Here is a 23,947-nt window from a genome sequence, read left to right on the forward strand (position 1 = left end):
GTATAGAAGCAAACGCTTCCGAGTCCGGCTGTCCGCGAACGCGGCATTAAAGCGACAGTAGTGCCAAACTGGATCCGGTTCATGTGAGTTTTGACACTAGTTTAACGCCCCCCTTGTAACCTGTCGTCCATGAATTCATCTTTGACTGGCGGCTGTAACTTCCGATTGTCTACCTGCAGCACATTTTACGACACCAGGTATTTTGAGATGCTATTTAACAAGCTAACTTAGCATGCTAAGGGCCAGCCAAATGTTAGCGGTGTTGCTGTTTAAGTTAGTAAACTGATGGAGTAGAAGTTGTTTAATCCTGTTTTGGTGCGCTCAAAACTCACGAAGACGCAGATAATGTACGTTTTAACTCGCCGATTTAATGCGTTTTGAAGAATTCGCGGCTTGTGTAATAGTTTCTTCTTCTTCTGTTTTTTTTTTAAAGTTTGATGCACCTGTTTCGAGTTGAACCTGCTATTCACGGATTTACCTTTTAATCGATCGGAATATACCAATTACGAAAAAGAGCAGATATACTATTTCTTGAGCCTAGTATCACAGCTGGTTTCAGCCCCCTCCTTTCTGGAGCTGTTTGAGTTTCACTTCCTGGTTTCTCAGGTGGGTCTACAGGTGTGATCCCAGATTTCAGTAGGATAAATAAGAGTGTCCGTTTGGTTTCTGTCTTCTTATTTATGTGCAGGTTGTGGACTCTTTGTGGTTTGTTTTCCCATCTAATGAAGTGGGTTCAGCTCTGCTGACTGTGTCAACAAGCCGTGCTAAGTACATGCGAGCTAAGCGTCTGATAACGAGGCTTCCCCTAGGAGGGCAGCCTGCTTCATCACAGCCATGTCAGTGCTGCATGTGGAGCCGAAACCTCCTTCCATTGTTCCACTTACAGCTCAGGACTGGAACACAGAGATTCATTCAGATCCTTGACTGGAAGGAAGTATTAATAAGACACTGATAAAAGTAAATGTTCTACGTTCAAAAACCTTATGCAAAACTATATATCAGCAAAATGTGCTTAAAGTGCTGAAAGAGAAAGTATTGATTGTGCAGGAAAACACACACTGTCAGTGTTTTACTATTATATGTGTTTTTGGATTAATATTCCTCCTGCATTAATTTATATGATGCATTTTACAGCTGTTAATGCGTTTGTTAGTTTAATCTACAGCAATGCACCATATTATATAAGATCATCACATGTCCCCGGAGAACGGATCTCCAAAAAGAGCCCTGTTTTCAGTTTTGTGACAATGCACCCTCTCGCAGGTCGTCACCAACATTTAACAACAACACATTGGGAGATATGAGTGGTTGGAGCAAGTCAAGCTGTCAGATAAGAAGTATTTCCCTCTTAGATTTGGTGGAGTAGAAGTATAAAGCTGCATAAAATGTAAATACTCAAGTAGTACTCAAGTAAAATACCGTTCACCCTTGAATACAGTATGTACTTAATTGAGTCCCGTTCCACCTGAAGAAGCAACATGAGGGGACTGAATGAGGTTTGGCTGCTGTTGTGTTGAGAATCATCTGGGAAAATATTTTTTTTTATTTAACCAGGAAAAGACTCATTGAGATAAGAAATCTCTTTTACAAGAGTGTCCTGGCCAAGACAGACAGCAGCATAGACAGACAGACTGGTGAGATGATTTAATGAGGGTTACTGGCTGGCAGGTAGCTTCTAAGTTGTTTTGAAATAGTTCATCAATAGTTTTGATAATCATCAACGTTTAAGTCATTTAGCGGGCAAAGCTGCTAAAACTAGGGCTCTGCTGCCTTCCTCTGTTTCTCTATGCAAACGCAATATCTTCTAGTTTTGTAAATCTATTCAAAAATACATAGTTCATCAGCCAGCTTTGGTTATGGCTGTAATTGCTTTTCCATTATTAGTTGTGTCGTCAGCAGATTAGTTATTGTTTACTGCTACACACACATTAGAAGTGCTGGACTTTTAAATGGAGTGTGGTGTAATGTTTTCAGGAGAGTAGTGCACAGCAGGGTGCTGCACGGTGGTGTAGTGGGTAGCACTCTCACCTCACAGTAAGAGGTTCCCGGGTTTGATCCCCGGGTCGGCCCGGGGTTCCTTCTGTGTGGAGTTTGCATGTTCTCCCTGTGTTCTCCCCTGTGGGTTCTCTCCGGGTTCTCCGGCTTCCTCCCACAGTCCAAAGACATGCAGGATGGGGATAGGTTCATTGATGACTCTAAATTGCCCGTGGGTGTGAATGTGAGCGTGAATGGTTGTTTGTCTCTACATGTCAGCCCTGTGATGGACTGGCGACCTGTCCAGGGTGTACCCTGCCTTCGCCCAATGACAGCTGGGATCGGCTCCAGACCCCCCGCGACCCTGAATACAGGATAAGCGGTAGAAAATGGATGGATGGATGGATAGTGCACAGCAGGTATCAGGGTGACTCAGGCTGGTGTTTGGCTGCTGGAGACCGCTGGCCTCTCAGATCACAACACATGCAATGAATTTGAAATCAGCTCAGTCATTATCCACCTGGCCAGATGTTTGAAAGGTAACTTCTGTGGATTTCTTCCTGTGCCACTTTCCCTCAAACATATAGTCTGATTTCTAACTAAACAACAACACTGTTTTCAGAGTGTTGTTGTGCTTTGCTGTTTGATGTGATGCTTCTGTACAGCAATACTTCCTGCACATGTTCATATTAAAAGCCTTCCAGCAGCCACCTTTTCTTCTCAGCAGACTTTTAAACACTGAAAAACCTCTGTTCTGTGCTCATGCTGGCTAGGTTTTGAAATGAATATGACATTTTTTTTTTTTTAGATTGATCCAGAACGACAGAGAGAGAGAGAGAGAGCGAGGGACGACGATGTTTGAAAATGTCCCGACAGGTAAATCCTCTCACCTGTTTAACATTTCAAACAGCTCCTGGTTGGAAATGCAAGTGTTTTTTTTCTGTAGTTACCTGGGGTCCGTTTCACAAAGCAGGGGCCTGTACTACGAAGCAGGATTTGTTCCTGATAAGAGGTCAACGTGGAGAAACACACCGCCGACTGACCAATCAGCTCTCTTGGTGCGCAGATAAGAAAAAAAGAAAAAAAAGAAGCTCGTGGATTGTGAGAGGGTCTCGTAGGAGAACTATAGAGTGTACAGAGACCGGCAAAACCCTTTTTCTGTCCCTGACGATGTTTTTTTATGAGAGATACAGATTCTCATCGGAGAGAAAGACTTTTCTTTGTCAGCGTACAGCCTACTGACCACTATGAATTATGTTTTTATATTTATTTGATTTGCTCCCAAGTCCGTTTTACACCGCCGGGATTGCAGCTGAAAGAATGAGGCTGATATTGTCATAAACCACGTTATAAGAATACATCCAAGCAACACATTCATTATTTTAAAGTTATATGTTTGGCCTTTTATTGCTGAAGGATATCATAAGAGTTAAAGGGACGAGAGAGAGCGACGACATGATTTAAAAGAAGCCGCGGGGTGGATTCGAACTGGGACCGCTGCAAGGAGCCTCGGTACATGGGGCGGTAACGCTACCACTAAGCTATCAGCGAAGTTACTGCTGTCTTTCAATCAGTCTGATCTACTTGTGTCCTTATGATGGGGCAGTCATACTACTAATACTATTAATATGACTTCCGCATTCACACAGTCGGCGAGTTTTTGCCAGCTGTCTCCGCTTTGCCAGCTGTCTCCGCTTTTTCCGGAATCTGAACCAACTCTGAAAAAATGTGCCGTCCTTTCATCGTCAACCTAATCGATATGGAAATAAAAGTGATTCTAGCAGCTTTGCGTCGGGGGAGAATTTTGATTACCTTTCCTTCCAATCACATTAGATATTATCTAAAAAATATTCTCCGACATTTTGAACATTTCATATCGCGGAAATAATCCGCAACCAGATTCTTTGCAGAGCTAGCTTTTCTGTGTTGAAATACCTGCTTATATTTACTGTTTAATAGGGTTGCACATCTCTCTGTGATAAACGGTTCGATATGCATCTAGATACACAGGTTACGATTCGATTCAAAAACGATATCCTTTTATTACAGACCGATTCGATTCAAATCGATTCCATACAGTGTAAGAACGATACGATTTGATTCTACGGTTTATATTTGTTGTAGATATTTTATAAAATAAAGAAGCCAATTCTATGAAAGTAACAGTACAATAGTTTCTTTTCAAATATGTAAAATACCACATATCCCCAAGCATTGTGGCTGTATGGCACTGGCAAAAAAAACAAAAAAACTGAACAACAAAATCACATGTCAATGTATTTATTTTTAGACATGGACCAAAAAAAACTCTGTCTGAATCGTTGGATGGCGGTCACAGGACAGTGTCGTGGACGCTACCCGTGCTGCGGCCGCCTCTTGTGGCGCAAGTTGAGACACAAGCGATTGACATTCAAAGCCATCGGTCTGTCACGTGCGGCCGTGGAGTGCCTGCGGTCACACGGCAGCGTTGCAGCCGCCTACCTGTGCTGCGCCCGCCTCTCCACCTCCACCTCCTCCATGTTCCGTGTTGTCCCTTGTTTATAACTCATACAAGCTAGCTAGCTACGGCGTTTCACGGGCAGCTTCAGCTCTAGCGTTGTTTTAGAGACGCTGGTGTAATGCCGCCAACCGCTTCAAAGTCTTGCGATACCCGATCCATGACTCTATAACCGATTCATCGAGGAATTCATTGATAATTCGTATCGATTGAGGAGGCTGCTACCGATGCAGCCGTATCTCTCACTTGTGAACCGAATATCCGGTCGCATCGGTTTATCGTTCACAACCTACCTACGTATCTACAGTATCTACCTACCTACCTACATACGTACCTACCTACCTACGTATGTAGGCCTACGTACCTATCTATCTACCTACCTACCTACCTACCTGCTTATATGTACTGTTTAATATGTGAAATATGATTAAAATCATATGCCTACGTATTTGTGCAATATTCTTATGCTTAATTTTCAACTGAAGCCACTTTCTTTCTGTGCCTGGGGGGATTACACCCAATGAAAATGGTAATTTATTCAATGCGCTACTTTGTGAACTACGGAGTTGAACCCCTGTCGCCTGCACCGTGGGCGGTGTTGCTAACCGTTACACCACAGTGTCGCTCTTTAATTACCTTTAGATCAATCGACTGTTTCATTCAGTTATACACATTAGATCGGGCAGTAATTGTCTGCCACGCCAACTATCTCTACTTTGCTGCAGTTACGTTGCTCCGCTTTCTCAGGATGAGCTTGTTTTCTACATTAACACTCAATAATATCTAATAACGCTCTCCCGGTTGCCATGGTGAATCGTAGTATCGGAGCTCCATTGATGATGGCTTTGTAGAGTCGGCAGGAACGCGTGTAACTCGCGTGTGTTGACTGAACTAATTCAAAACCGCTGTTCTGAAACCGAAAACTCAGAGTTGGTCAAGTCAGAGTTCAGGGTTAGGTTCAGAGTTTTTTTAACCTGCTTTGTGCAACGGGCCCCTGTACTCACTGAATACGTTTTGGCCTCATTGTCCTCAGCGGAGCGTCAGCAAGTGCTGGGAGCTTTGGAGCGTCTGCAGACCAAACTGGTCCAGAAGGAGGAGTGGACCCACAGTGAAACCATGGGAAACATCAGGGAGACCCTGCAGAGTCCGCTGTTCAACCACATCCTGACTTTGCAGCACTCCATCAAACAGCTCCGAAACCAGGTAAGAAACAAACTGCATGCAGCAGCTCAGAACCCAGAACGCAACCAGCACGGCTTATAAACACCGTCACTGCATCGACTGGTCCGACCTGTCATAGAGCAGCCCAGGATGTAGACCATATCACATGTTCACAGTCCTGGTTCTGAACACCATTTCACACCGCTCGGATACTTAATCACAAACACTCTGACCTGTCAGATCCAACAGAAACCTTGTTTTCTCATTTCTTCCTTCAAATCTCTCTTTCATATTTAAAACATGTTTTATGTAGTGCACCATATAGGGAGTTCTCCATTTTGTAGTGGTGTCCGAATGTGTAGTGAGCATTACTATTCCCATTCCATTACTATAGTGCACTCAAAGTTTCCCACAATGCATTGTGAAAAGTAGTGTACAACCAATAGTCACTAGCTGAGCAAATTTTACCATCATGCAACGGACGAGAGGAAAGGACGAGAGGAGCGAGAGCAGCAAAAAAAATATTTATTTAATACGTATTGTGCAGAGAGCAGAACAAGACAACACAAACGGCCAAACTGTGATGTTTTTCTTTATTTACTTAAAAAAAAAAGGGATATATATTAATTATTTATATGAGATTTTGGGTGAGTGGCTGCAACCGTCAACTCAAAGCAAAGTGCCGTATGACAGTTTGAAGACTATAAAGATGCAGAGATAAAACAGTCTTAAGACTATAAAGATGGAGATGAAGCAGTCTGAAGACTATAAAGATGCAGAGATAAAACAGTTTGAAGATTATAAAGATGGAGATGAAACAGTCTGAAGACTATAAAAATGCAGAGATGAAACAGTCTGAAGATTATAAAGATGGAGATGAAACAGTCTGAAGACTATAATGATGGAGATGAAACTGTCTGAAGACTATAATGATGGAGATGAAACAGTCTGAAGACTATAAAGATGGAGATGAAACAGTCTTAAGACTATTATGATGGATGAGGGACAGATTGTGGCAACGATTGCCGAGGAGTTGAAAGTGAAAAATAATTTTGGCCTTCAGAAGGAAAATTGACAGCCAAAAGATTGTTTTGGTATGTGTGGACGGCGTCTCAGGCAAGTGAACAAATGGGCAAGTGTAAGGATTTGAGTGACTTCGGCAAGGGCCATATTGTGATGAAGAGACCAGGGTCAGAGCCTATCAGAGACGGAGGCTTGCCCTTACTTTGCCTCTGATTGGCTCAGACTGTGGTGATTCTTCTTCTCCTCTGAATGATAGTGGGGAAAAAAACATTAAGCCCAAGTTATGCTTCTGCGTCGACACAACGCAAGGGGGCTTGCGGACCCCTTACGTCCTTGCGGACCAAAAATCCTAGACGCGCGTCGAGGCGACGCAACACCAACGCAGCGGCATTGGCTGTGATTGGTCCGCTAACTACATCCGCTGGAGACCGCTTTCCGGTTTCCACTCATAAACACCGCCATTTAAACTTTTAAAAGGCTACTTTTATTGTTTGCACCTCGTTTTATTGTTTGCACCTTCTCGCTTTTGCACAAAGAAATAAAACACCAAGTTCTGAAAAATTGTGGACGTTTAAAGCCGGAAAGTAAACAAATACGCTATAACGAGGCTAACGACGATATACGTCAAGAGTCTCGGTCGGTCGGTCAGTCTTTACAAAAAACATAGCGCCCTTTACCGGTGTTGCATTGAATTGCATTTCGACACGTAAACCCAACGCAGAACCATCACGGTCTCCAAGCAACTGCGTGGCCGTTGCGTTATCACTACGCGGAAGCATAATCAGGGCTTTACACTTCGCACATGACACACCAGCTAAATGTTAGGCTCAGGCCTCAGGTTTTGTGCTCAGTCTTGGTCAGCACTCTCCAAAACCCCCAAATAATACCAAAGCAAGTTGAAGCACACCAGTCAAGCACAGAATTGGCTGAGGATGATTTCACAGATCATTATGTGTACAAAGGATTTTGACTTTCTTTTACGTCGCACATTAGGTTGTTGAAGTGTATTGGTGTATGGCTTCTGGGATGTCTAAAGCCTGATGAACAAAGACTGAGTGTTTCCACTGAGAGGTTGTTATTCTTGGGGGCTGATTTTATTACTTTACATCAGCAGGTGTTTCTCCTCCTGTCATTGTGTATAATACGCAGATGTATCTACAGTCTAAAAGTTGCTGCAGCTCTGCAGACTAATGAATGTTTCCCATTTGATCTGACGTGTGACTCCGCCCCAGGTTTTGACAGCCTATCAGCTATCGGTACAATGCTGCGTCCTGTCCAACACTGTGACCTGCCAGTGGGGCTGAGCGGGGACATTGAATCCCCCTCTGCATCCCCATCTGTATTCAGCTCCAGCTCGTACTGACGTGGATCCTTTACAATAAACAATCTGCAGGCCAAATTAAGATAATGGCAATAACCGACGCTGGGCTTCATATTCTAAGTGCTGCGAAGGTCAGAGCTGAGTCTATGAAAGCGTTGGGTGGAAGCCGGTGGAGGGTATGAAGCAGGGACTTCTCTCTTTCTTTCTTTCTTTTCCCTCGCTCCCCCTCCCCCTGCTCTCTGCGGATCTATCAAGCTTTAATATCTAGTGTCTTGGTTTGAGTAACGGCCTTGTCGAGGTGGTATTGATGAAGTGGCTCAGGATCCTGCTCCGTCAGCCTGGCCTAAATAAGCCACAGACTGATAAGTTTCCACAATGTGAGTGTAAAGGTCATTAATACATTACCTGTTCAGAGAGAGAGAGCCTGCAGAGGAATCTATTGATTTTATTTTTCTCCTCTCGCCTCCCCACTTACACCCCCGGCCTCGCCGCTTCATTTTTTAACTCCGTCTTCCTTTCTCTTTTTTTGTCGACAGTGTCCTTGCATGTAGACTGTCTCTTTCTCATCTTTCTCTCTTCTGTCCATCTCTCCATCTGTCTCTCAATCTTCATCACTTCATCCTTCCACTTTTATCCTCAGTGATTCTCATCAAACGTGTTCATATCAATACATGGCCACAATTATTATTATTATTACAATTATTAAGTTTTTCTATTTTTTATTTTTAAAGTGGAGTCAACGTTTCGGCACATCGGATGTACCATTTTCTTGTGCGTTAAAAACCCACATTTTTTCTACACTGTTGCTGATAGTATTACTTAGGTTCAGCACCAATAAACCAACTATTTATTTTCAATACCTTTTACTTTGGAACATATAAAGAGGTTTTCCTTTCAAGGAAGTTCTCAAATAAAAAAAATGTTGTTTGAACACCAGCAGATTTAAAAGAAATTAGCTTTGTTGAAATACAGTATGAAATTGTGTTTACATGCCAGAGTGTCTGTTTGAGTCCTCCAGGGTTCTGAAACCGCAGCAGGTAAAAACTGTAAGACCGTAACCAGAATACACACACTCATTGATCAGTACCAACAAAGTATTGAGGTTTTGAGGTGGTGTTTAATGAGCTATTTATACTTTTATGTCATATGTCAGTCATACAGCTTTCTCCTCCTCCTCCTCCTGTCTGTAGCTGAGCAGCATGCCGCCTGATGCCTGCAGTGAGTTCAGTTTCTCCAAAAAGGGTCAGCTGATCATGGGCGCTGTTAATCCAGCCAGCAGCTTGGCCCCACCCACCCTGTCCCCCTCCACTTCCCTCCTGACCAATGGCTCGTCTCTGCCCATCCATCAGTCCCCGCCCTTGTCTGACCTCCTCCTGCAGAAATGGATCCTCGCAACCGCCAAGGTGGGTGGAGCCACGATAACACACTTGCACTGCATGCATATATAAATATATTAAGTGTGTGTGTGTGTGTGTGTGTGTGTGTGTGTGTGTGTGTGTGTGTGTGTGTGTGTGTGTGTGTGTGTGTGTGTGTGTGTGTGTGTGTGTGTGTGTGTGTGTGTGTGTGTGTGTGTGTGTGTGTGTGTGTGTGTGTGTGTAGGGCCGTCACACAGAGCTGTGTCAGCTGACTCGGCCTCTGTCTGGAGGGCTGGGCTTCAGCGTGGTCGGTCTGAATCCTGCAGGAAGCAGCAGTCACGGCGTCTTCATCAAACACATCCAGCCTGGAGGCATTGCACACAGGTTCACTATTACAGCTTACAGTTTCCTACAATAAGAAAAGGAAAATAAAATAATTTGTCCCTCATTAAAGGGATAGTTCAGAATTTTGGACATAAGACCTATTTTCCAAGTGAGCCGGTGTGTTCGAGACGTCTGGAGACGTTTTCAAGAAATTTCATTCAGTTCTTAGTTGCCGAGTTCGCTTGTGCTATGGCTAGCGCAAGTCAATGGTTCTAGTTAGCATGGCATTAAAAACACTCATACCGACTCCACAGTGCACCCGAGGCAAATCAATTAAAACACTAGACTGTCGATGTACATATCTGTGTTGATAGAATAATATTTGAAACAAAAATAACCTCGCATCGCATGAATCATCCATTTTTCAAGGGACTAGTTTCTCAGCAGCAGCGGAATTTTACTTTGCTCCGTCGGACTCAAAACTCTAAGACGCGCTGCTCGGAATCCAGCCGGTAAATACACACCTGAACACCGCCGATTTGTCGGCAGTTATGCCCCCAAGGCTGTCTGAAAAGCCCTTGGAGCTCACACAAACACCGGCCAGCCCACGGCCACGCGAACCCACAATTACGCCCCGCGAACCCGGACCTCTGCTCCGTCCATAGACCTGTAAACCCTTGGACGCGTTGCGGGGAATCCCTCTGGTAAATAGAGACCTGCCCCACGCCGAACAGTCGGGCCTCGTGCCCTCAGAGCTGGGTGAAAAGCCCTTGGAGCTCGGACCGGCAGTGGGCAGCTCCGCGAATCCACACATGCGGGGACTCTCCGTCGGACTCAAAACCTCTGCTCCAGCCGGAGAACCGTAAACCCTCGGACGCGTTGCGGGGGATTCCCTCCTGGCACCACCAGTCTCCGTTTGTTCGGTCCCGGTTCTCAGCTCCAGCGGGGGCTATCTCGGTCTCCACAGACGCTCGTTCACATTCTGCCCTTTGAGCATCCCTCTCGCGCAATTCTTCCTCTGTATATTCAGGCTCGTACAGGTACGGTTGGGTTTGGGTGGAAAAAAACTCCTCATCAGAGTCTTCAAAAGTTTCACTATATTCTCCAAACTTATAAGTGCTAGGTGATATCACTCCGCCGCTGCCATAGCCTACTAGGAAGTATGACACGCTGCTGCTGCTGCTGCTGCTGAGACATAAATCCTTAAAAATGCAAGGTTGGTTTTATTTCAAACATTCTATCAACACAGATATGTACATCAATAGTCTGCCGTTACAATTGATTTGCCTCGGGTGCACTGTGGAGTCGGTATGAGTGTTTTTAATGCCATGCTAAAACTAGAACGATTGACTTGCCCTAGCCATAGCACAAGCGAACTCGGCAACTAGAAGAACTGAATCAAATTTCTTGAAAACGTCTCCAGACGTCTCCAACACACCGGCTGACTTGGAAAATAGGTCTTATGTCCAAAATTCCGAACTATCCCTTTAACACATTAACACAACAGCAGGTGGCTATGGTCAAATATAGAAGAGTATAAAGCTGACTTTGGACAGGAGTCACGTGAATCTGCATTGCACACATGACCAACAAAAACCCCGTCCTGCTCTGTAGAATTATGGGAAATGCAGTCTTTCATTTAGTATTTAGCCACATCTGCCTATTCATCACAAATACTAAAAGCTACAGAAAACATGTTTATCATATTTGCTCAAACTCATTATCTCCTGACAGTAGTACATGAGGCAGATGATATCTGCCTCTTTTTATTGTTCGCATTTGCAAGATTCCATCTCACCCAAAGCAAAGCAACCAATCACAGCTCAGGAGTCTCACATACAGCTGTGATTGCAGCTTGTGAAGTTTATGAACTCAGATCAAACTTGAATCTGTCAAACTGTCAAAAATGTTTTGTGGTGTCTGCAGGGATGGGCGTCTCCAGGAGAGGGACCAGATCCTGGTGATAAACGGCAGTCCTCTGGAGCCGGGCATCAGCCAGCAGCAGGCCCTGAAACTCCTGCAGCAACCTGGTGAGACGGTGAAGCTGGTGGTGGCAAGGGACCGCCCACTCAACGTGTCATCACCACAACCTGACGCCACAATCAACACGGTAAGAGATGTCCACCCCAAAACACCCACTGTGTTACCTCATACAACTAGTCTAAATGAAGTTTGATTTGTTTCTTTCCAAACACACTTTCATGGTTATTTTGGTTTTGGTTTTGGTTAAGGACTATTTTCACCAGGTCAATGGATGTACTTGTTATTGAATTTGTATTTTAAAAATACACATCTCAAGCTCAATAATTTCGTCTAATGCCTTGAATGTTTGTTTTTTTGAGTCATGCTCGTCGTTTTCCTCCTGCTTACAGTCTTTATGCTAAGCTAGGCCAACCACATCCAGACTCCAGCAGCATGAACTCCATCTAACATTTCACTCTGAAATAAAGAGAGATTCCCCCAAACCTTGAAGATATAAATATAAGAACTTTTCTAGGACCCCATCTTTTGATCAAATTACTCCATGTGGGATCATGTTTCAAGTTTCAAATCTGTTAAGCGAAATACTTTTTAAACTCTATTCAAAGTTTTAAGAGTCGGTGAGAGCAGATGTGATTAATTTGACTACATTTTCTTGCTCATCCATGATCTGTGTTTGTGTTGAGACTGTTGGCTTATTTAGCAGTGCTAGCAGCAGATTCTTTAATCCAGAAGATTGGATGTAGTATAACTCCAGATGGGTGCTGGGATACTAAAGTTTTATCGTCAGTCTTTGATGGAAATGGGAAAACACGCATGGATTGTGAAATAAAGTAATCCCCACATTTTAAGTAACATGAATAAAGTTTAAGAGTTGGTAGCCTCCCTGTAGAACAATTACAATGACCATGTTTTGGTGTCTTTTGAGCTTTAAACCTATTTGTCGGCTTTTCTCATTTTGAAACCAAAAGTGTCGTCATTGTTGAGCTTGATGGCTTTATGTGACATTATTTTCAAGGTCTGATCCAGAACCAGTAGAACTGAGATCCCCACTATATTGTATTGTGTTCAGACAACCCCACACACAAACATCACCCAGCAGCTTGGCTGTCGGTCAAAACAAGTATTGCAGAGAGGGCGTCGATCATACGTGGCGGTCACTTTGAAGCCACGCCTCCTGTATCAGAGTGAGAGCTCCTGTTTATGATGAGCCGTAAGTCAGCTGACATTGACTCGGTGGAATTTTATGACCTTTAAAGCCTATAGGAAATCAAGTTAGTGCTCAACTTGCAGTATCACTCCTGACAATATGTATTTAAGTCTGCAAGGAGGTGCGATCAATGAATGTCGACATGACGGACGAGTCAAAGACTGGCAGCGAGGCAGGAGAGAGGGAGTAAAGAGGAGGTGCAGAGATGAATGAGGAAGTGACATAATTATAATACACATTCCACAAATACCAAATTCATGGATGCAGATGGAATTGTTTCTGAACATTGAGATGGGGGGGGGGGGGGGGGGTCACAGAGGGGTTCCCCTCCCCCATCTTGCCTGTGAACTCCAATTCAATTCAATTTTATTTATAGTGTCAAATCACAACAGAAGTCATCTCAGGACACTTAACACATTGAGCAGGACTAGAATACGCTCAAAATTTCAAGTCAACACAATTTCAAATTCCCAACATCACCCAGGGGCAAGCATTACAGCGACAGTGGCGAGAAAAAACTGCCTTAATAGGCTTTTAGGCAGAAATCTGGTGCAGCCCAGGCCCTTGGGTTCCAACTGCATTTGGTGTTGGTAGTATGGTAGTAGTAGCATTAACAGTAGTGGTGGTATTAACAGAAGCAATAGTATCAACAGTAGTAGTCCATGGCAGCAGGCACAGCCACGCCGAGATGGATCCATCCCAACCACGTCGCCGTAGACCAGAAAGCAGGAGTAGTTGAGCAGTCACACAGCGGGCAGGTGGAACTACAATGTGGTGTTTCCAGCATCAGGCCAGTTAGCAGTCTGCATCGGTCAGGACCTCAGTGGACTCTGCTGGACCAGAAAGCATAGCCAGACTCCAGATTCTATTGTGATTGGTCAACTGCAGTGGAAGTCTGCTTCCTCCTGAGCAGACCAACTGGGAATCTACCTCCTCCTAGTGAGATGTCGACCTGAGCTCACAGGTCTCATCTCGTCCTTGCTCTTTCTCTTGGGATTTAGACCTGAGCACAGGTCTCAAGTCTCTAAGCAGCACCCTCAAAACAGCCAATGAAGCTGGCTGTTCGAGCCTGCTTCTGCAATAAAAACAGTGCATTGTGGTGTGTAAAATCCTAGTCAAAATTAAAATTCAATATCTAAATTTAAGTGACTCTTTCAGAGTTGAATATTTTCTCTAAAGCAATTCAGCCTAATAAGAGGAGTGTGACCAACTCTGTGAACATTGAAATTGTACCTTAAGCATTCCAGTATCCATGTGTGTGGCATCAAGTCAGAGGCTTTCTTGTCATCAACCAATTCAATGTTTGCTGCAAGGTGTTCATGGAGTGCAGTTAGTTTCTTTAGGTGGTAGGTGTGGATCATATCAGGACCTGGTGCTGTCCAGCTCTTACCTGACACTCCTTCCTGGATGTCTGCCATCATTATGGGTACTGGGTCTTGTTGTGGGTGGTTGCTGTGATCTGCTCTCAGATCCACAAGCCACTGAGCACATGTATGTGTGTCTGGGTTGTTCAGTCTCAGCCCTGGCTGGGTCTGTCATACTATTACCCTGCCACACTTGGGATGGTTCTGCATCCTTTTTTATCTCCTTGTTTCTATTTCTCCAGTGTACCCCTTCAGGCGGGTAACCAGAGCGGTGATTCTTTCTTTGGCTGTCTCCAGTGCCTCAGCTATGAAGAGTTTGTAATTCCTAGGAACTTCTTTATTCCTCGAACCTTTCTGTAGCTATGATAGCTGGATAACGTCTCTATATGTTGCCTTGATCTTAGCCTCCTTCTCCATGGAGTATACTGCTCCTCACGGCTTATGCTGTTCCACTTGAAGCCAAGCATCTCTAGGATCACTGCTGCTGCACTGTATGTCAGCTTGTGGTTCTCAGTTATGATAGCAGGAGGAATAGTATATTGTACGGCATTCACATCTTCTAGCAGACTTTCAGAGGGTACTTTCGGCCATAGGGGGTTCCAGGTATCCAGTTTGCTCATGATCTTCAATCTCAGGTCAGCTGCCCTTGCATTAAGGCTATCTGCTGTTCTTGGGGCTTGGAATTCAATCTCGGCATGTGGGGGTGATGATGACATCCCCCCTCTGACCTGCCGTCTTGGCTCCCCCCCATAGCATTGTTGTTTTACCTCTCCAACCTCTGGTTTTGATAGCAGTTTCCATTTCCAAATTGGAACACTGAGCTAGTTGTTGTGGTTATCTTAGATGTTGAGATTTGAAGCATCCATTGACCCCACATCCTCTACATATACCCCCTCTCAGTGGAGTTGCTCTTATATTAGCATTCCAACAATCTCATATTCTGTTCACTCTTCCATGTTGCCCTGGTTCCTTAATGACTCTAGTATTCATTTCAGTCATGATACGATAGCATCAAGTGTCTTACCTAAGGGCCCACATTGGATTTGCCACACCCTAACCAGGAATCACATATCTGGGCTGCAGTCGAATGGTCTTTTTCTCTTAGTGGCCAATTGGCCGCCATGATAAGAGCATTTTGAATTCTCTAAATTAGGACTGTTGAAATGATCTTTGGGAATTGAACAAATTCACGTAAAGAACACATAGAAAAAAATCAGTACTATTCAAAGTACTGCAGGCTGGCTGGCTGGCTGATACTAATACTTTTGTACTTTTCTTGAGTAACATTTTGAATGCACAAACTTTACTTGAACAGTATGTTTACACTTTGCTCTTGTAAATAGTTTAATTATTAGCACATTGGTAGATATAAGGTTGGGTGGTTGAAGACTGTTAACAGCTGGGGAAGAAGGAGGCAGTGAGCACTATGTTCATGGCCCAGCATGCAGCAAGTTAGGGTGAGGAGTGCTGGATAGCCAACATGACCGGAGCCGCTTTCACTCTCCGAGCTAAGCTGGAGTCGCTCGCTGCAGCAGAAACGCCCCTGGAGCGTGTCAGCCCAACCGTCGAAAAGTGTAAACATATTCCCGGTTCATTATGAAGCTCTGGCAGGACAAAACAGACTGGCAGGCCGCCACCGTCTAGATAATTAATGGGAAATACTGACCTCTCTGTTTTCCTGCTGAGCTTTGTGGGTTATGGAGTCTTTGTCACCGTCTTCACTGCTGCTTTCTCTTATAATTCCACTTTTTCTATTGGGACAGCTCTCTAAAGCATGGAACAGCATCATGTACTGTACATGAATCATGACATTTAAGTGTGTTAGAATGAAGGTGAATACTGTATAAATGTGTTGTAGTAGAAACCCAAAATACAAGTATGAACCTGAAAATGAGCAAAATACTTTATGCCCCCTTTAAAGTTTATAAGTTTTGTATCGATTCATTTTCCTTTGTAACAGAGTTCTTAATGCATGCAAATGCAAGTCTTAGCCTTTTAATGGCAAATAAAGGGAACATTTTGATAATCCGTTTCCCTGGACAAGACATCCAGTAGAGAAGACAGAATAATCACCAACACTATAGATGAGCTGTATTAGAGAAACCATATCTACTGTACGAGAGGTACTGGACTGAATACACGAGAGGAAATGCAAATATTTAAATAAGCAGAAGAAAATACTTGACCAACTGTAGAAGGTCTGGACTGTTGATGTTTCCTGAGGGTCACAGGTTTGCCTTAGCCATTATCATTCTGGCCTGCTCTATTGTCGGGTGATTATCAAGCAGAATTACTCTGCCCCGCTTTTTTGTTACCGTCCTCCTCGGCTCATTGGATCCGGGCCACATCCTGCATACCAGGCCTCCGATCCTCCTGCTTTTGTTTTATTCATGTCCTGTTTCTATCGAGGGCACGTTTAATGGAACCGCAGGAATAAAAAACACAACTCTGGCTGGGATTTTATTGCTGTTCTTCTGGCCTGGCTAACTATCTATCTCCCAAAGCCAAGACTCCTCTGCCGGACAGATACAGGCGCCTCTGACCTGACATCACAGCTGATGTGTAGAAGCCTCTCTGCTACTCTTCCCGCTGGAGTGGCTTTCAAAGCTGACAGCAAAGTTGTCGCTGTCAAGTTGCTCGTAAAGACTGATATAAATCAACGAGTCAGATATGATTTTACAGCTTTTGTCTATTCAGTGAATATTTTCCCGCCATCGATTAGGACAGTGTGTCAGCGAATGCACTTTTTATGTTATTTATGACTCTCCTAAAAATGACAAAAAGCACAAAGAACAGAGATAAAAGATAACAGATTGTGTAATTAAAGAAACCTGAAGGGGCCTTTTAAACTGCCTCGACTGAGAGGAAATTAACTAAAGAATAACTGGGGAAAGTGTATAAACTTTACTGCCAACTTCTCTAAGTCATCCCCGTCACATGACCAGCCTCCTGTCAATCCAAGTTTGTGTCATATATGAAAACAAACAGCTTCCTAAAACCGTCTCCCAGCATGAATATCTGCTTTTCACTTAAACCAGAGACAATAATGACCATTTTTATCTTGAAGCTCAGAACATGAGCCTTCATAAAATACAGTCAGGAAGTGGTTTGAATCAAAACCAGCTAATCAAAGAACGAGTCGACAGAATTATGAATCTGGTCGTAAATATCAACAAATCACTGACACCACAATTCTCTTAGCTTTTATAAGATGTATCAGAGTGAAGATGCACCCAGGTCTCCCCACGTGGATATTTGGACGTCTGTCTTTTAAAATTTGTTTCTAGTTTGAGTCTTTATTTAACACCTTTCTGGCACACAAACACGGCAAACCAAATGTAAAGAAACCTGTAGTCGGCCATTGTTTTTATTGTATCATTACACAAAGCACCAGGCGTGTTCTCTGCCTTTCATCAATCCACATGGATACAAAGAAATCTTGTTTTTAGGTGCATATCCTTAATGTCCTTCTCAAAAAATATCTGTTTTTGTGGCCTAAAAGTCTAAATACACAGACATGCAGACAAGGCCCTAAAATAATAACTCCGACCGTAATAAGAACTGGTCCCATCCACAATTGTGAGGTTTTAATGCAGTAAATGAAGTGGCGAAAATGACTTTGTAATACATAAGTCACCCTTATATGTATAGCACATTTAAAAACAGGAGTTTTACCAAAGGGACTTTTAAGCTGATATGAAGGTAAGAATTGGACTGTTGGTGGCAAATGAGATGATTTTAATTCAGGTTTTGCACAGTCTAGTTTGTTAAAGGAGAAATCCGGTCATTTTTTATCCCATTTCCGTTGTCCCCAGGGTCATCTCGACTTATTAGAAGCAAAAAACCCGACAAAAATTGACGTTGCCTAGCCCGAGATCTATACCTGCCTGGCAGCCTTCCAGACTCGCTCCAATGCTAACCCATTGGGGCAACTTTTATCTGCTTTCCTGGGCCGCAGAAAACAATTCCAAGACCTATGCAACACAGGTTGGGTCCGTACGAGACACCATGGCGCTCGTTTAGCTCAAATAGTGTGGCAAAACGACATAAATATGTGTGTTTTAGCATGAAGTTACTCACCTCAAATCACTCCGTAGACATTAGCAGTAGATAGCCGAGCGCCTGTCGTCCCTCCCAGTCACTGCAGAAACAAAAACGTTTTCCTCTTAGATTTTGTATCCATAAAGAAACGACCGAGCTGTGCAGTCGTCATGTCCGTAATAAATCCATGAAGCTGTTCTGTCCATATGTGCGACTATGTTACAACATAGCAACGACTGCTTACAGCTAAACAGTAGCCGGGAGCCAAAACAATGCAAGTCTCGCGCAAGTTCCCGTCTGCCGTCCTCACTCTGGAGCTGTTTTTCAAGCCAGTACAGAATCTTGGACAGTCGCGCGAGGGTCACTTTGATCTCACTCTGTTGATGAGAGACTGCAGTCTGCACACGCGGCACGCGACTCGCGACTCGCGACTCCCACTCGTGCTGTCAACACAACTAGCCTACTGAGACCGCGCGAGATTTGTTGTGGCTGTAGCCGCTTCAACTGTCACACAGGCTAAGCAATCTTACTATGTAGGCTAGCGCTAGTTACACTGTCATATGGACATGACGGCACTGCTCGATGGAAAGAAGTTTGTCACTGTATTGGCTTGAAAACAGCTCCAGAGTGAGGACGTCGGCAGACGGGAACTTGCGCGAGATTTTTGGCTCCCGGGTACTGTTGTAGAGCAGCAGTCGTTGCTATGTTGTAACATAGTCATACATATGGACATAACGGCTTCATGGATTTATTACGGACATGAGGACTGCACTGCTCGTGACTGGGATGGACGAGCGCCCGGCATGTTACTACCTGAAGCTATTGTTGCTATGTTGTAACATAGTCATACATATGGACATAACGGCTTCATGGATTTATTACGGACATGAGGACTGCACTGCTCGATCATTTCTTTATGGATACAAAATCAAAACTACGAGGAAAACGTTTTCGTTTCTGCAGTGACTGGGATGGACGAGCGCTCGGCACGTTACTAGCTGTAAGCTATCGTTGCTATGTTGTAACATAGTCATACATATGGACATAACGGCTTCATGGATTTATTACGGACATGAGGACTGCACTGCTCGATCATTTCTTTATGGATACAAAATCAAAACTACGAGGAAAACATTTTTGTTTCTGCGGTGACTGGGATGGACGAGCGCTCGGCACGTTACTAGCTGTAAGCTATCGTTGCTATGTTGTAACATAGTCATACATATGGACATAAGAGCTTCATGGATTTATTACGGACATGACGACTGCACAGCTCGGTCGTTTCTTTATGGATACAAAATCAAAACTACGAGGAAAACGTTTTCGTTTCTGCGGTGACTGGGAGGGACGACAGGCGCTCGGCTATCTACTGCTAATGTCTACAGGGTGATTTGAGGTGAGTAACTCCATGTAAAAACACACATTTATGTCGTTTTGCCACACTATTTGAGCTAAACGAGCGCCGTGGTGTCTCGTACGGACCCAACCTGTGTTGCATAGGTCTTGGAATTGTTTTCTGAGGCCCAGGAAAGCAGATAAAAGTTGCCCCAATGGGTTAGCATTGGAGCGAGTCTGGAAGGCTGCCAGGCAGGTACAGATCTCGGGCTAGGCAACGTAAATTTTTGTCGGGTTTTTTGCTTTGAATAAGTCGGCTGGACCCTGGGGACAATGAAAATGGGGTCAAAAATGACCGGATTTCTCCTTTAATGTAGTTGTGGATATGACATCCATCCATCCATCCATTGTCTACCACTTATCCTGTATTCAGGGTTGCGGGGGAGCTGGAGCCGATCACAGCTGTCATTGGGCGAAGGCAGGGTACACCCTGGATAGGACGCCAGTCTATCACAGGGCCAACATGTAGAGACAAACAACCAGTCACATTCACACCTACGGGCAATTTAGAGTCATCAATGAACCTATCCCCATCCTGCATGTCTTTGGACTGTGGGAGGAAGACGGAGAACCCGGAGAGAACCCACGCTTACACGGGGAGAACATGCAAACTCCACACAGAATCGAACCCGGGACCCTCTAGCTGTGAGGCGACAGTGCTACCCACTACACCACCATGCAGCCCTGGATATGACATTTTAGGTCAAATTAATCAGATGTGTTGTATATCACATTTAATAACAGGAGGGACTAAAGAACAAAGGGACTTTTCGTTGCGTGTGGAGACCGAATCAAACGAGCGGTTCTTCAGAGAGCGACCAACCGGACCAACCATTTCAACCGAGACTGAGTCATCCCATCTCAAGTGTGTTTAACCAGGTGCGGAGATTTGTGTACTGTCATGTGACCGCCTGGCTGCATTTGATGGGTGTAACGGAGTCAAGCGTAGCTAGTGGCCACATTTGATTAGTGAAGTCAAGTCATGGCGGAAGTAAAAAAAATGGCTAAAAATATAAAAGTAAGGAGCGCAACGTGTATGTAGCAATGTAGCAGAGTAAAAGTTGTTTCTTCTTCACAAATAAACTCAAGTAAAAGTAAAAGGTCGGTTGCATTAAAACTACTCTTACAAATACAATTTATCCAAAAAGTGACTTAAAGGGGCCCTATTATGAAAAATCGACTTTTCCATGTTTTTCAACCCTAAAATGGGTCCCTGGGGTGTCAATAAGTCCCCACAGTATCAGAAAAGGCCACCATCTCCCTGTTTCACTTTCTCAGTTTGAAAGAAATCCTCCCGATAAACGAACGGTTTGCAGAATGTCCACTAAATGACGTCAGCGCCGAATTTTGCTGTGCCTTTATATGGGTCATCTCGGCTCATTAGAATCGCTCCACCTGTGTGGTCCCGCCCACATAATCCCCTTACCTGTTGGCTGTCAGTGTGATGTACATACAAACCAGTGAACCAAAATGCCAAAATCAACGGAAAGCGAGTTGGCAGTCCAATTGCTGATATTTACTGGCATCGTCGGAACATCTACGATGGAAATGTGCGCACACGCGTCCGTAAATGTGTGTTCGTGTGTGCGACGCACTTCACCGACAGGAGCTTTGACAACATGGGTCGCTACAGCTCAGGATATACCTCTATCCTGAGGCTAAAGTTTGGATCAGTACCGACAGTCCGAGAGCCAACCACAGACACTGAAGCGGTAAGTTTCTAAATATTATGTAATATGCCGTGTTACAGTTTACCGTTGCTTTCTTAGCATTGGTGTGTTAGCATTGGCGTGTTGCGCTAAAGTTAGCATTGGCGTGTTGCGTTAAAAGCTTCCATTGTATTGATATTGAGGACCGTTAACGATACGTAGTACTGCGGGGGCCCAAACCTGTAAAATAACGCTAGACATCAGTTTGCTTGGGAACGTTTTGTAGCTTGAATGCGGCAGCGAGAGCAGCTGATCCGTTTGTTTATACACGCCGATGCAAAGACGACGTCACCAAACGTTTGTTTTTGCACCGCTAACGAAGGGATTTTACGAGCTATTGGTGCGTCACCACATCAGTTATAGTGAAATAGTAACGTGTTCCACATTTCAGATGTAGTTGTAAACTCTGACTGTCTGTCTGACTGTCTGTCTGCTTACAGAGCAGCAGCCTACCATCAGCGTCCCACAGCAACCCACCACAGCAGCTACTGTTGGCACTCACCTGTCTAGGAGGACTACAGGCTCCTTACCCAAGTAAAGGTGTGTAGCCCGACATGTAGCCTACTTTAGATCAGGTTTAAAGTGTAAGTTTGGCGGAAATTGAAAATAAAGCTATTTTCTGAATGAAAATATATCAACTAAGCCGTGGAGGAAGTAATTTTCGCTCATCACGCAGTTCAGAGCTAGCACGGGCGGAAGCTAGAGTCCAAAATCGCAAACAGTGGGTTAGCATGGGGCCAACAGCCACACGCTTTCAAAATCGCATTTTTAAACCACTAACATTGCTCAAAACAGCGCCAAACCTCGTCAGCAGCTTGCTCTGGGTGTCTACACATAAAACGAAGCACCAACAACTCAGTTCATGAACCCGAAGTTTATAACAGAAGACAGTTAAGAACACTCACCAATTCTACCCCTGCCAGCTCCTCGCGAAGGATAGTCCGTAAGTGTCGATTACCGAACGCAGCTCTCGTGTTCCCGTGTGAGATCTCGCGTGACATGTATGTGCTTCAGATAAGGCTGCTGTCTTGAACTGATTGGAAGTGTATACAAACTATCCCGACGTTTTTACCCACCGTTATTAACTTATATTTGGCCAAACTGCCACTAATTTAAAAGTATACTCGTTTTATTCTGGGCGAAATCTTCAGTGGTCTCCCTCGTTTTGCATTGCGTTCGGTAATCGACACTTACGGACTATCCTTCACGAGGAGCTGGCAGGGTTAGAATTGGTGAGTGTTCTTAACTGTCTTCTGTTATAAACTTCGGGTTCATGAACTGAGTTGTTGATGCTTCGTTTTATGTGTAGACACCCAGAGCAAGCTGCTGACGAGGTTTGGCGCTGTTTTGAGCAATGTTAGTGGTTTAAAAATGCGATTTTGAAAGCGTGTGGCTGTTGGCCCCATGCTAACCCACTGTTTGCGATTTTGGACTCTAGCTTCCGCCCGTGCTAGCTCTGAACTGCGTGATGAGCGAAAATTACTTTCTCCACGGCTTAGTTGATATATTTTCATTCAGAAAATAGCTTTATTTTCAATTTCCGCCAAACTTACACTTTAACAGCAACTAGTTGTGCAGATGTGTATTTCTATTATGTGATATCATGGGTTTCATTCCTCCATACAACTCTGTTACAGCTACAGTGTCCTGCAAGGACTTTGGTGTTGGCACAGTCATGGTTCCAGACCTGTTTCACAACCACTCCAATAAGGAGACCATCAAAGAGAGCTCGCCTGGACCCGGTAGAGGAGGAGGATACTTTGGAGGGCAGCTCTTCCTTGACTTCAGAATAGCTTGATATGACCCTGCAGAGTCGGCCACAAACAGTTTGTGTTTGTGTTCTGAGATAACTGTGAATTTCAACTGCTGATTAATTTGACAATAAAGTCTTTACAGTAATTGTAAAATGTGTCATGGTTAATATTACTGAAGTAATGGTCAGGAAGACTGCATAATATGTTGCATAGAGGGATTTATTTTTTATAAAACACAATTGATAAACAAACAACTGACTGCTGTATTCCTCTTACGTGTAAAGCACCATAACCAGCTGTATATTTCATGCGTTTTGGAGAGAGAACATTCAGACAGACAGTTCCAACCAGGATGTCCCACCATGCAAGCCTCTTCCTCCTCATGCAAGCCTCTTCCTCCTCATGCAAGCCTCTTCTTCCTCCAGCTGCTACCGTCTTCTTACCTAGTGTGAATCATGATAATCGTCATGTTATATGAATAATAATCTCAACAGACAACTTGGTGTAACAGACAGTAACATTACCTGTGGTGTCTCCATGCAGCAGACGTGTTCGGTGTCTGAAGGCCCACTTAGTCACCTAGATGAATATAGTACAGAATTTGAACATTTCAACAACAAATCTTGTTAATATGGTAACCTGACTGACTTTGCTGACAAGCTGAGGTGTAAACCTCATGTTTGAATATTGTAACAGTAAGTTTAGCACGTAATGTTGAGATGGAGCACAATCACGTTTATAAAACACAGCCTATAATTCACAATTCAGCACATAATTCTGGAGGACGACATGATACTGACCAAATCCTGTTCCTTGTATATCTCTATATGTGTAGAGGA

At 44.0% G+C, this 23,947-nt stretch overlaps 1 protein-coding gene across 3 annotated transcripts in view; it reads left to right on the forward strand.

Moving 5' to 3' along the window:
- Positions 1 to 65: 65 nt before the first annotated feature.
- patj (PATJ crumbs cell polarity complex component) overlaps positions 66 to 23,947 on the forward strand; it is a 76,398-nt gene continuing 52,516 nt past the window's right edge. The window contains exons 1-6 of one of the 3 annotated variants that reach the window (XM_084011545.1): positions 66 to 197; positions 2,783 to 2,850; positions 5,505 to 5,674; positions 9,167 to 9,379; positions 9,576 to 9,715; positions 11,582 to 11,765. In XM_084011545.1, the coding sequence (XP_083867671.1) occupies positions 130 to 197; positions 2,783 to 2,850; positions 5,505 to 5,674; positions 9,167 to 9,379; positions 9,576 to 9,715; positions 11,582 to 11,765 (843 nt within the window). In that variant the 5' untranslated portion in view covers positions 66 to 129. Of the gene's footprint in view, positions 198 to 2,487; positions 2,514 to 2,782; positions 2,851 to 3,015; positions 3,033 to 5,504; positions 5,675 to 9,166; positions 9,380 to 9,575; positions 9,716 to 11,581; positions 11,766 to 23,947 lie in introns of those variants that run through there. The other 2 variants (XM_084011546.1, XM_084011547.1) reach the window with 2 other exon arrangements.

The sequence above is a fragment of the Eutrigla gurnardus genome, assembly GCF_963514095.1.
Source record: "Eutrigla gurnardus genome assembly, chromosome: 6".
Lineage (NCBI taxonomy): Eukaryota > Metazoa > Chordata > Actinopteri > Perciformes > Triglidae > Eutrigla > Eutrigla gurnardus.